This window comes from Neovison vison, chromosome 1 (assembly GCF_020171115.1).
Source record: "Neovison vison isolate M4711 chromosome 1, ASM_NN_V1, whole genome shotgun sequence".
Lineage (NCBI taxonomy): Eukaryota > Metazoa > Chordata > Mammalia > Carnivora > Mustelidae > Neogale > Neogale vison.
The window spans coordinates 245,830,829-245,844,794 of NC_058091.1; the positions used below are offsets into that span (position 1 = coordinate 245,830,829).

At 44.0% G+C, this 13,966-nt stretch overlaps 1 protein-coding gene and 1 pseudogene across 1 annotated transcript; both read right to left on the reverse strand.

The window, feature by feature from the left end:
- Positions 1-3,813: 3,813 nt before the first annotated feature.
- Positions 3,814-4,512, reverse strand: LOC122901585 (annotated as a pseudogene).
- A 640-nt stretch (positions 4,513-5,152) lies between these two features.
- IL4 (interleukin 4) lies at positions 5,153-13,587 on the reverse strand. The gene is made up of 4 exons (XM_044240809.1): positions 13,453-13,587; positions 13,133-13,180; positions 7,470-7,592; positions 5,153-5,245 (listed from the first exon to the last, which is right to left on the reverse strand). The coding sequence occupies exons 1-4, from the start codon at positions 13,585-13,587 to the stop codon at positions 5,153-5,155; spliced, it is 399 nt and encodes a 132-aa protein (XP_044096744.1).
- Between the last annotated feature and the right edge of the window lie 379 nt (positions 13,588-13,966).

Consider the following 13,966-nt stretch of genomic DNA (forward strand, 5'->3'; position numbering starts at 1 on the left):
GAGAGGATATTGCCCAACCCAACCTAAAAGTACCAGAGTCATTACAGAAATATTATGTTGGCCTATGATTTCTACTCCATCACGAATTGTGCCACTCCGTCACTGGAGTCTTCTGTGTTCACTGTGTGCCTACGCGGTACTAGGTGCCCACACGGTACTGGGTAGAAAGTTTTTGCAATGCTCACAGCCTCCCTCAGGAGGGAGAAGCGACCCTGGAAATGAGAATGCCAACGCAGCACGTTGAGGGCTGTTGTTCATGTGTGGGAATGGTGAGCGGCCAGACCCAGTGTTCTTCCCAAGCAGCTAAGATGGTATCTTGCACATATCTACCTGACCACAAGGTCAGAAGAGGCTTCTTCCTAGGGAAAGTGATTTTGGAGATGTTGCAACAAATTGGGTAAAGCATCCTGGGCAGGAGGAGTAACATGAATTTGGCTTGCTGGGGGCATGTGTAGGATGTTGGACATAGGGCAGAAGGCCATTGGGACAGATGAGCCTGAAAAGGAAAGTGATAGGCCAGGACCCTACTTTGAAAGAGTTTTCCGTAGGGAATGGAAAGCCACAGAGGGATTTGAAGTGGGTCCCTCACATCATTTGTGTTGTAGAGAAATATCTTGTGGAAAGGCTGTGAAGGAATAGCTAGATGGAGGCTGGGACAATGGTGATGTGCATACCTGGGCCCTGGAGGCTCACACGGTCCTGAGCCAGAGGAGCCCAGTGCCGTCTTCTCAGCTGGCTCCCTCACTATCTTTACTCAGGTTGCCTAGCAGGTACCGAGGTATGCGGCCAGCCCACAAAACATGTGTTAGGTTTAGCACTGGCCAGTAAGAAATAGGGAGCAGACGGTTGAGTGCCTAAAATGCAGCTAGGAGAAGCTAACTGGAAGTCTGGATGAGAAGCACTGCACTGTGGAGAGCTGAGGAGAAAAATGAGTATTCCGGGCAAACCCAGTTCAGAAAATGCTGGACATGACAGCAAACTAGGGTTTAGTTCTCCACCTGGAAGCGGAACTCCAGCTGGAGCTGATGAATTGAATTCAGGAATCCACTCCAGGAGCAGAGAAGGTATGTGCCTTGCTCTCCATGGAAGCTGGTAGGAACTGAGGGGCTCGCCTTGTGTGCTTTTAGGCCAGATGTACTGTGCTATGTGAGAAAGGTGCTCACTGCCCTCTGCCCTGAAGTTCCCCATTCTCAGATGATATGGGCACCCTGAGAGGCTCACCAAGATAACATGTGGGGGAGGGTCACTGGCATGGACCAACCTGGAGCAACAAGAGTCCCCCCGCCACCCCCCCGCCCCGTCCCATGCATTCCCAACTGTGGTCCTAGAATGCTCAATAAAAGACATTCAACCATAGATTTGAATGAAACATGTTTTCTTTGTTCATTTATTCAGTAAGTGTTTTTTAGCTATTAATGCATGCCAGAGATACAATACATTCATCGGCAAAAGGTGTAGATGGCTGATGGTAGGGAGGGAGTGGTTCACTAGGCCAGGCAGAGACATGTCTGTCCCCTTCCCCCTGAAACATTGGCTGCTGCCCAGTTTCCTAAATGAATGTGCTTAAATGACGATTGTCTGTTTTCACTTAATCCCCGTTTCTTTACTTATTCTTTTTATGTGTGTCTTCGGTTCATGTACTCTCGCTCTCTGGGTGCGTTCAGGGGCTTATTATTGGGTGTTTCCATGCAGAGCCCAGAACCACCCGTCCGGAAGTAAATAGAACTGTTAGTTGCATCTTAACCATCGAAACTAAACTTATGACAGACCTGCCTGGAGCCCGCTTGTCCTTCCGATGGCCCTTTGTAAATCTTCCTTCCCAACAATCTTTCCTCTTACCATCCTGGCCTAGTACACAAATATAACCCACAACTCATATCCTGTGGCAGACTACAGCTCACATTAGCCATTGTATGCAAATGAGTATCAATCAAAGAAGAAAGGAAACTAAAGTACTCAGCTTGGCCTTAGAAGGCTCCATGACTCTCTTAGTTACTTGCTGCCCTTGGCATGCTGGTATTTTATGTGGGCAGGGTGAAACTGGCTGTGGTCAGGGTGAGAATTTAAGCTTTTGATTTGTTCCCTTATTTTGAAAGGGTTAAAAAGATGTTACATGTTTTGGTATAATTTTAGTACTAGTATTAATTTTTGTCACATATGTGTAAGCGAGGATGAAACGCGAGCGCTCATTCACTGTTACTAGATCCATATTCTTGCAGAGAGCATGGCTTCAAAAGGCAAGTTTCAACAACTTGCCACTGTGTTTACCCTCTTAATTTAAAAAAATGACAGCTTTATTAAGTTATGTACTGTAAGTATACTCCTATATTATCAGATTCATCTTTCTCAAGTATACAACTCAGTGGATTTTCATATATCCACAGAGTTACACAGCTGTCACCACTATCTACGATGAGAACATTTTCCTCTCTCCCAAAAGAAGCCCTGTGTCCATTAGGAGTTGCTCCCTATTCCTGAATCCCCCCCCAAGCCCCGGCAACCAGTATTCTACTTTTTACCTCTATTGTTTTTTCTCCAAATTTTTATTTAAATTCCAGTTAACATATAGTGTAATATTGGTTCCAGACATACAGTTTAGTGATTCATCACTTAAAACGTGCAGTTCTCACCACCACAAGTGCCTTCCTTAATGCCCATCACCTGTCTGGCCCACTCCCAGCCCCTCCATTAACCCTCAGGTTGTTCTCTGTAGTTAAGAGTCTCTTATGGGTTGCTTCTCTCTTTTTTTCCCTCCCCATGTTCATCTGTTTGTTGAAAATGGCAAGATTCCATTCTTTTTGATGGCTGAGTAATATTCCATTATGTATCATTTATGTGTGTGTGTGTGTATAAAATCTTTCACTTAGCCTAGTGTTTGCAAGACTCATCCGTATTCTAGTGTGTATCGGTACTTCATTTCTTTATACTGCCAAGTAGTATTTTGTTGCATAGGAATACCACGCTTTGTTTATTCTTTGATCAGTTGATTGTCTTTTGGGTTGTTTCTACTCTTTTGCTATTATGGATAATGTTGTGATGAACATCGGTGTAGAGTATTATGTGTGGATGTAAGTTTTCAGTTTTCTTGGGTAGATACCTAGGATTAAATTTGCTAGGTTGATTTGTAACTGTATACCTTTAACCTTTTGAGAAACTGTCATACTGTTTTCTGAAGGGGCTGCACCATTTCCCTATCACACCAGCAATATATGAGGGGTCCAACTTTTCTACATCTTCGCCAATATTTGTTAACATCTGTCTTTTTAAGTTTAGTTCTTTCATTTTTAGAAACATTTTCTCATTTATGCACATGGTCACAGACTTAACATGGAATGCCAACAGTCTTCTGTCTTGCTTTCAACAATCCTTATTCCAAGTCTTATTCTCCACAAACCACCTTCCCCTTTTTTGTTTGTAGTTTTTATGGTGGCTACTAGCCTGATTCCAAAGCTAAGATTTCTCAATTCACTTACTATGGGTTTCTCCCCACCCCCCACACTTTTTGTCACGAAAACTTAAAAACGTGCATAAAAGCAGGGTAGTACAATTAGCTCCCATGTACCCATCCCCAGCTACCACAGCCATCATCTAATGACCACTCTTTCCAGCTAGTTTTTTATTTTCCAGCATAAGATATTATGTGTTTAAATTTACCTATTGAAAAGTGAGGGTTTATCTCATTTATCCTACCCCTTCCAAATTTTTTTATATTAAATTATTTTTAGGCCTTGTATTACCTGTGGAGTTTTGAATACTTAAATCCCTTGTTCTTACTCCATCACCCTTAGACAGTGTTGTTCAGCTAATCCCTTCCCCAAGTGAGCTGGGGGTATTAGTGCCCTACCTTTCTTTTCTTCTCCTTTTACCTGTCAACCTTTTCAGCTGTACTTTTTTTTTAGAGAGCCTTTTGATTTTTTTATTACTCAGAAAAGCTTTATTTTTTTATTTAGCTTTCTGACTCTGTGCTTGTGCTTTCAACACTTTGACAATGACTTCCTGTCCCTCGATAATTAAAGCATGCTTGATCCTGTCATGAGCACATTTAGCACACATGGAACCACCACCATAGGCCCTGCTGATGTGTTTTTTTGTTTTGTTTGTTTTAAAGATTTTATTTATTTATTTGACAGACAGAGATCACAGGTAGGCAGAGAGGCAGGCAGAGAGAGAGAGAGAAAGGGATGTAGGCTTCCCACTGAGCAGAGAGCCAATGTGGGGCTCAATCCCAAGACCCTGGGATCATGACCTGAGCCAAAGGTAGAGGCTTTAACCCACTGAGCCACCCAGGTGCCCCTGTTTATTCGTTTTATACAATCTCATAAGGACTTTAAGGTCTCTCTGCTTGAACTCCTCGAAGTCAGTCTGGGCCCACACCACATGCAGATTTGGTGCTTTCCCAAGTTTCTTGTTCTAGAGGTAAACAATTCTATTACCAGAGGTTTGGGACAGCCCAGTTTTGGTAGAGACTGTATTGTAGGACAACCTACGATGGCCTGTCAGACGCTGGACCATTCTGAATGCCTACAGATGCTGTCCCCGGAGGAAGCAGCTGGACCTTCTATAGGATCAGGTTGATAGCATTCAGCCTTCTATAACTACAGCATGTTGTCTGTGCTTTGTCTACTGGTTGGTTCTAAGACTTGAAAATCGAGGGAATTTACATTATCAGGACTTTAAATCCTGTTCAGTGCAGAGCCATGTAGTGTGCTGGAGTTCCATTCCCCACCGCACAGACACAGTGTGACAGCTATGGGCCAATGGGGGAGGATTGTTCTAGGCATCCAGTTAACAGCTTTTTTTTAATTGAGCATTAGTCGGTAGTTAGTGGTACTCATGGACCCAGTGTGCACGCTCTCCTATCATGTATGTCCTGTGTGACCTCATATTCTCTAATCACGTGTGCATTACATCCCCATCAGGAAAGGGAACTCCTTGAGAGGGGAACAGTCTTTCTTCTTTTACTTCTATACCAATTTTAGTCTCCTGGTAAATTAAATTGGTTTCCCCAAAAGTTGTCCAGTAAATAGAGCCGATGCCATTGAAGTGACATCCATGTTGTTAGATTCTTCATATACTTTATTTTATAATTTATAAATATATAAATATTTTAAAAATAAAGCTATTAAAAACTCATAAATTAAAATATTCAGCTTCAGTGCCTGTAGTATTTCTGTTGCATGATCACTTTTAGCCTTTCCAAGAAGTCTTTCAGTGTACTCTTCTTGACTTCATTCACCGAACAGGTCTGCAAAGGAAACATTTCATTAGCTTTCATTGCTAAGTCACTGAGTATGTCTTTCATGCCTGTCCACTTGAGTCAGGTCTTCTCTGGCACTTGCCACCCAGACAGTTCTTTCAAACAAGCAGGGCCTCTGGTCTAGTCTTATTGGGAGTGTCTCTGCCATGAGGCCAGCACGGTTTGCTCATCTTCTATGTATGCTAATAAACTCCTAGAAATGGTCACTAAACTGCGTACCTTTGGGGGTGCCACAGACTGGAGAGGTATGCCACAGCTAGCTTCTGCCTAGGGGGAGGCTCAGAAATGCCTACTGTCATACTAGGCCTTCTGCATGGCCACCTGGACTGCGGAGAGAGAGATTCTTTCCATTAGCCCTCCTGCCCATGAAGAGCAATCCTCCAGCTTGACAGCACCTCGGGTAAAAAGGATTCCAGCTGCCTACCCCAGGTCCCTGCTTCAGTCTGGACCTCAGCTCTGTCAGTTTATTAATTACATTGCTTAGGATGAACTACTTCATTTATAAAAGCTTCACTTTCCTCTCTTGGTAGATGGGGACAATTGTGCCTACTTTATAGGATAATTAAAAGGATTGAACAGAACAAGTGCAATGTCAGATCCCTATTCCTTTACCTTCCCTTAGAAATCAGGTGACAGGCTCAGTAAGGGGATGAATTTTCCCAGTTCTTCCACTTGGCACTAGATAACATCTATTCTGGGCTCTTCTTCTTTCGTACACTATCAATTGTCCACTCCCTACTGGACCATTCCCTGGTATATTAACATGCTGGATATATGCCCCACCTCAAAAGAACTTCCTTACTCACTCCTGTTCTTCATCTGTTCTGTTTCTCTGCAGTCTTATAGCAAAACACCTCAAAAGAGTTTTCTGTACTCACTGCCCCTTTCTTTTCACTCCCTACTGGTATTCTCTGTGGAACCTGTTCCAGTCAGGCTATCATTCCAGATCCTGTGGCCATTCTCATCTTAATCTGACCTGACCTTCCGATACCTGTGACACACTGGATCTCTCCTTACTAAGAGCTTCTTCACTTGCTATCTGGGGCACTACACACCCTTCAGTTTCCTACTACCTCACTGGCTACTTCTCAGTCTCTTTTACTGGACCTCTTCTTCCTGACCCTTGTGAGAGTGCTTCTGGGCTCAGTTCTCAGTCCTTGAATTGCTCTATGTCATTCAGATCTAGGACTCTAAATAACATCTTTCTGAGGACTCTTCATTTTATATCGCAAGTTCTGGCCTCTCCCCAAAGGCTCAGACTTTTCTATGATCTCAGCATCTCCCCTTGGCTATCCAAGAGGTACCTCAAACTTAGCATTGATAAATTGAACTCCTGATCTTGTGCTCAACCTCCAGCTCTGCTTTGCGCCCAGTTTTCTAGGCACCAACCATCTCCCAAAAGACTCGGGCTAGGAACTGAGAGGCCACCTTTTACTCATTCCCTCACCCCTCACAGTGGGTCTTCTGGCTCTATGTATAGTTACATCCCAAATCTAATGTTTATTGCTCCCAGTCTGTTGAAATCACTATTACCTCCAACCTGTATTACTGTGATGGCCTCCCAGTAGGGTAGCTTGCTTCTGTGCTTAGCCCTAGTCAATTTGTTTACCACACAGCAGCCAGAATGATCATTTTAAATTATATAAATCAGACTGTAGTCTCTGTTCTGCTCAAACCCTGTGGGTGAATCCTGCCATATTAGGGTAGAAACCAGAGACCATGTGTGATCTACTAAAATCCCCTCTGTTCAATCTGATACAGCCACCCTGGCTTTCCTACTGATCTTTCAACATGTGAACTTCATTTCTACCTCAGGGCCTTCGCACAGCTATTTCCTCTGCCTGGAATGTTCTTTTCCCAGTTAGTCATGTAGCCTGCTCCTTCACTTAATTCAAATATTTGCTCAGATAATGTCACCAACTGTCAGCCCTCTCCCTCATGACCCCTATATTCTTTATTCCTTTAGTTTTCTTCATAGCACTTATCACTACTGGACATAATATTACTTGTTTGTTTGCTTTTCTGACTCCCCCACTAGAACATTCTGTGAGAGCAGGCACTGTATCCCTAGTGTCTAGAACAGCACCTTGCACTCGTTGCCAAGGCAACGAATGGGTTAATTAATCAAGGGTATTAAGACTCTTACGGAGGACCGGTTAGAAGTTAGGCTGCTGTCTGTCAGGAGCCAAGTGGTCGGCATGATTGAGCTTACCATGTTTGCCATGTTCCTGAGGTTCCTGTGAAGTCCTCTGAGCAATCTGTTGGAGCAATTGTGTGTAGAGAGCTGCTGAAGCACAGTTGCAGCTCTGCAGAAGATTTCCTTCTCACTTGTGTTCTAGAAAGAGAAATGTCACAGTTAGCTATAAGCCAATTCTATCTGGAACATGGGAGAGACTGTTTTCCCTGTGATTGCTTCTTTTCAGGAGGGCAAGTAGAGAAAGTGAGTTTGCTCACTGTGGATCAGGTATTCAGATATTCCCTTCATGTGAATGAAGGCTGCTGGCCTCAGTAAACCACCCCTCCCCATTACCTACAAATGCAGCAAACTTCTCTTTTACCTTGGATGGTTATGTTGAAAGTCTACCTGAGTAAAGGCACTCAGCTTAGTAAATGACAGAGTGGGGGGTTTAAGTCCAGAACCATTGGTCTCTTCCCATGATCTAGGTCTGTTTCTCTCTACCAGGCAAGCCTATATTAGCTTGCCATCAGCTTGAGCTCTGTCTCGGTGCTGTAAGGTTGTAAAGTCCAGGTTTCTGTAGAATCCTACATGCTTATTGAATAAATGAGTGCCCATCCTTTGGCCTGGATGTTGCTGCTTTGAGCCATGCTCTCCATTTAGCCTACCCCATGGTGGGAGATGGCAGCATGTGCAAAGCTCAGAGTCCATGTAAGTAGAGGAGACATCTGCCCATAGAGCTGGAGAGGTGTGCCAAGATTAGGGCTAGGTGCAAGTTCAGAGGAAACTTCTGGGAAAGGGTGCAATTGAGCTGGACTACGGACACAGCTTCTAGAAGAGGCCTTTGGCCTAGGAGGTGCAATGTCAGAACCTCTATGGAATGGTGGCAGCCCAGATGTGTGTTTGGCCACATGGCTCTTTCTGGAGATGTTTGGGCCTTAGAAGAGGGAATGTACAGGTGGGAAAACAGCTCTTTTGGCAACCTGGGAGAGGTATTGTGACAGTCTAAATCAGGCCTGGTGTGTCCTCTCACTTTGCACTGAAGAACAAAGTCATGGAGTGTGGAGAGTGGTCTTAGCTTGAGCCTGATCCAGCTCAGATCAAGCTGTCTCCAGCCTCTGTGAGGACATGCTTTAGTCCCTTGCCACCCAAAGTGTGGTCCAGGAAGTAGCAGCACGGACATCACCTGGGAGCTTGTTAGAAATGCAGAATCAGGGCGCCTGGGTGGCTCAGTGGGTTAAAGCCGCTGCCTTCAGCTCAGGTCATGATCTCAGGGTCCTGGGATCGAGCCCCGCATGGGGCTCTCTGCTCAGTGGAGAGCCTGTTTCCTCCTCTCTCTCTCTGCCTGCCTCTCTGCCTACTTGTGATCTCTGTCTGTTAAATAAATAAACTCTTTAAAAAAAAAAAAAAAAGAAATGCAGAATCACATGCCTGCCCCCTAGACCCCCTGAGGCACAATGTACATTAACATAAATCAGCAGGGGATTTATTTTTTTTTTTTAAGATTTTATTTGTTTATTTAACAGACAGAGATTACAAGTAGACAGAGAGGCAGGCAGAGAGAGAGAGAGGGAAGCAGGCTCCTTGCTGAGCAGAGAGCCTGATGTGGGACTCGATCCCAGGACCCTGGGATCATGACCTGAGCCGAAGGCAGCGGCTTAACCCACTGAGCCACCCAGGCACCCCATCAGCAGGGGATTTAGATAAGAAGTACTGTTGGGGCAATTTTTAAAATCCTTGCATATTTTTTTTCTGATTATTAAAGTAATATATGTTTACTGTAAAGATAATATGTATTCAGCAAAAATGCATTCTCTCAATCCCAACAGCCAGAGATAAATGTTGATATCTTGATAAATATCTTCCCATTTAAAAAAAATGAGGACCAACTGTTGATCTGTTTTTTAGCCTTTTTTTTTTTAAAAGATTTTATTTATTTATTTGACAGAGATCGATCACGAGTAGGCAGAGAGGCAGACAGAGAGAGAGAGGAGGAGGAAGCAGGCTCCCTGCTGAGCAGAGAGCCTGATGCGGGGCTCGATCCCAGGATCCTGAGATCATGACCTGAGCCGAAGGCAGCGGCTTAACCCACTGAGCCACCCAGGTGCCCCTGTTTTTTAGCCTTTTAACACAATACATAGTACAAGCGTTAAGTCATTGAGTAGTGTATAAGAACACGGGATTGAGAGCTGCATGGGAGCCCACGCAGCATATTTGTACCATAATTGGGTAATAAAGTAAAGTGGCAGTGAGTCATTGGTGTAAATCTTTGTGTTCATCTCTAATGTCTTTGGGCTAAATTCTAGAAGTGCATTTTATATTTTAGGGGTTTTTCCAGGAAGATCTTCCTGGAAAGATCTTCCAGGAAGATCTAGACCTAGACCTAGACTAGAGGTACTAGAACCCTAGGCTACAAAAACTTCCCTGTTCCCTTGTGGGCCTTGATGGCCCATTGGCAAGGCCTTTGGAAGGACATGCACTTAATGAACCAGCTAAGAGCTCTCCTGGGCTCTGATTGTAGTTGGAAGATTAAGAGCAACACCAGTGTCTCGGCTGTGAGAGTCAAGAAACCCCCCTCAGTCTCCATATCTTTGGAGGCTTAATGGTTGAGCAGAGATGGTGAAGTCAAGGGGGAAGGCAGACACTAGCTGGCTGTGCACATCTAGGCTGATAACTGTGCTTCTGGAGAGAGAACAATGAGGTTCAAGAAGACCAAAAAGAAAAAGCCCCTTTGCTTATTTTTTCATCAAAATCTCATGCAACTTTTCTGAAACTTTGGCTTGGAGCCTAGAAATTAAACTGCCTCAGTTTTGAGTATATGGCCTTATAATACAGGAAAACACCCTCTAAACAGATTCTTCGAAGGTGTTTCTACAGGCAATTAGGATAAAATAGGAATTGAAAAGAGTTTGAATCAAATGGGAAAAAAAACTTTAAAAGAACCAACTCTCAAGGCAGTTTTTGTGAAGAACTTTTAAGTTTTAGTTCCATTGGAATTACAGCTACAGGATCCTGCACCTTACCAATGGCTGCCAGTCTGTTCGTCCAGCTTTCACTGCATGAGGGTGTCCTCACTCGGGGGCCTAGTGGACCTTGCAGTTAACAGTTGCTGGGGAAAAGGGACTGAAAAGGGGAACTTGGGCTTATGCTAGAAAGAAGCCCATCTCTCAAGGTAACATCGGCAAAGGGTAGAACAGCATCTAGGGCTTCTCCTGTGGCAGGAGACGCTGTTAGATTTCTAACATGGTTCTTGACTAGCTTCACTTAGGGCCATAAACATCTAGTCCTCATTGTCTGGTACTCATTATCCCCACCTCGGCCCAAATTTAGTGAGCCAGTGCTATACATGAGAAAGTCTTTTACTTCTACTTAGAAAAAAAAAAAAAAAAGAATTTGAGGGTTGGCAAAGAACTCTGAGGGATCATGATTCGAGCTCTCTTTCGAAAGGTGGAAATACCTCCCACTAATGGTCCACCCAAGAATTCCGTCATGGACCAGCCAGCTTGCTTGTTTTCCACTTTGCTCTTTCTCAGACCACCTTAGTTTCAGAGATACCGGGCAAGCATTGCCTGTGAAGTCCAGGACTCAGGTCCTCACTGTCTCCAGCAACTGTCAAGAACAGGATCCCACCTGACTTGGAGGTAATAGAATTCTTGATCCCCCAAAGAAAGAAAATTGATACATTGGATTTTGGAAAGGTGTCCTTCTTTGGGAACACAAGGAAGTAGCTTTTCCTGCCACATAACCTCCTTTGTGGGTTTTGAAAATAATAGCCTTTCATTTTTCTGTAATATCTGTAATATTCCTTATATTGTAATATCTTTCTTTATTCTGTAATATCTTGGAGGGAAAGAAAGAATGGAAGGAGATTGGTAATTCAGGAGGAATAGAAGCAGTTTGAGGAAGGCCAGTGAGACAGGAGGAAAGAAGGACTGTGAGGACTCGCTTCAGCAGATGCCTACCCATGCAGTGAGAGCCGATGTGATTACTGATGAAGAGGATGGCCATGAACAACAGAAAGAGGGTGCGGCCTGGCCTGCACCTTGGTGAGGATGAGTCTTCTAGAACTGGCCCAGACTGGAGTCACAGAGATTTGGATCCTTTCCAGCCACAGGTCCCTTCTTAGAATTACTGCTCCTCTATAACCAGTTTTTGCCTTTAACCAAGAGTTATAAAATTTTATAGTAACACTTTCCACTAACTCAAGAACTGGATTCCAACAACTTTCAAAATCACTTTCATATCTTCATATTTGGAAACTGAGGCACAAGGAGATATGGAGACTGGCCAAAGGCCACATAGCTAGTTAATGGCATAACTGTGGCTAAAGCCACAATCTATGTCACTTCAAGACACTTGGCACTTTGGGGCCCAGTCCTTGGCTTTGATAGAGCCCTCTCAGCAGCATGGTGCCATCCAGAGAAGCCAGGGCACAGCCCACTGGACTCCTGACTGTTTGCTATGTATATAAAATGTTAATAGATTATATTTATATATTATATAATTCTATGTGTATATATAATCTCCAAATCCTTCCAGCCTCCTGATGGACAGAGTCTGAAACAGGATGAGATTCTAGAGGATAAAATTATATAATATGTATTATTAAAGAATATGGTACATTATGTATTAATATTATATAATATATATGATTGTATTATGATATTACATAGTATTGTCTATCGGATTCCTGGACTCATCTTTAATGAGATGGTCCAGACAAAGCCCAAGGAACAGTTTTCCTCACAAAGTAAGATGGATGTGTTCTGTGGCCCCGGTGCTGGGATGTGGCTGTGCTAACCTGCGTAGCTGCCCTCCCGGCCACCCCATCCCCGCTGTCCACGTGGAAAGCAGGCGGTTAGAAGACCACTGGCAAATTGAAGCTTTGGGTTTTTCATTCTCAGTCTTGTGTTTCCATGAAAACAGGAACTGATGTGCACAAACCTATTGACATGGCTGTAGTCATATGTTTGTCAGAGAAAATGCACTATCAGCTGTCAAATCTGTCTCCTCCCACTAAAGATAGAGGGGCGGGGGTGAGACGGTGCAAGAGGCTGAAAGGCGAGATGCCCAAGCAGCCAGGGCCAGGGATGTGTGGAACCCCACATGGTAGGGCAGTTCTGGACCAAGCTGGAAAGGGCTTGGCAGGACATTGCAGCCGAGGGTCTCTGGAGAGCCGCCCCCGGAGCTAGTGGGTTGTTAGGTGACCAGGCTGCGGAAAAGGAGGGGCTCTGGCGATACCTTCTCTGTTGCCATAGGAAGTCTCTTAGACAAAATGAAAGCTCCCTCGACCTGTAATCTCCATATCTCTTTTTGTGACACCATTTGGTTTTTCAGAAATGTGCAGGCCAGAAAAACTTTCCTTCAGCAAGCATTTATTGAGCACCTCCTGTATTCCAGGTACTAGGCTGGGATATAGGAGGAAAAGAGGACCTCTTCCTTGACCAGGATTTGAATTAGGATCACAAAAATCCAAGCTTTCCATTACCTATCTTCTAAATCAAGTGAAACCAGAAACACTAAAACATGCTTGGGAGTAAAGATCAGAATTCTCATTCTTAAAAACATCTAACACCCTGTAGTTAGTTTGGGTCTGTTCACTTTCTGTTAAAAAAAAAGTTTCTTGTTTGAACACCTGTGGATGGCTTTCCTCTCCCAAGCCACTCACATGCCAAAGCAGACCCCGGAACAGCTCTTACCTTTGGGGCAGTGAAGACTTCGGTGACGGTCAGCTCCATGCATGAGTCCTGGCCCAGAACGAGAGGGCAAGAGACAGAGTCACTTCCAACTGTGCAGGGACATCCTGGCCAGGCGGCCCTCCTTCCTCGAACCAAGCCAATTTCCTACCATCCCTCAGGACAAAAAAGCTCCTGCAGAGATATCTCCACTCTGCTCCCTGGCTGTCACCAACCACCAACCACCAACTTCTCTGGACGCTGTGGTGTTCTTCTCATAGTTTAAGAAGTACCCACGGCTTCTCCAGAACATCTGGAGAGATGGTGCCTGATAGCTTACTCACGTTTCTCGCTGTGAGGATGTTCAACGTTTTGATGATCTCCTTAATGGCAATACTGAAGTTATGTCCGTGGATGAAAGTGCCGGTGAGTGCTAGTAAGCAGACCAGAGTTGGAATCAGTTGGGAGGTGAGACCCATTAATAGATCTCTGTTTGCAATGACAATATGAGACAAATCAGTTTACTAGGAGAGGCTCACAATGCAATTCTGACAAAGATATCTCTATATATAGATTTAAAATTGCTGAAACTGAAGGAAAATGAGGGAAATTGGAAATTTTCGTTACACCAGGTTGTCAGTCATTTGGGGCCAATCAGCACCTCTCTTCCAGGAGAAAAAATACCTCACAGAAACAGGTAAAATGTTCCTGTGAAATCATACCAATAGGAAAATGAAACCTTTTTTTTTTAATTAACTACAAAGTATCAGCATAGGAAATTACACCATAATTTGTTCTTTAGATTAATCTTATCAGCTTGGGGTTGCTGCTGGCTTTTTGTTTGCATAGAAGGAAGAG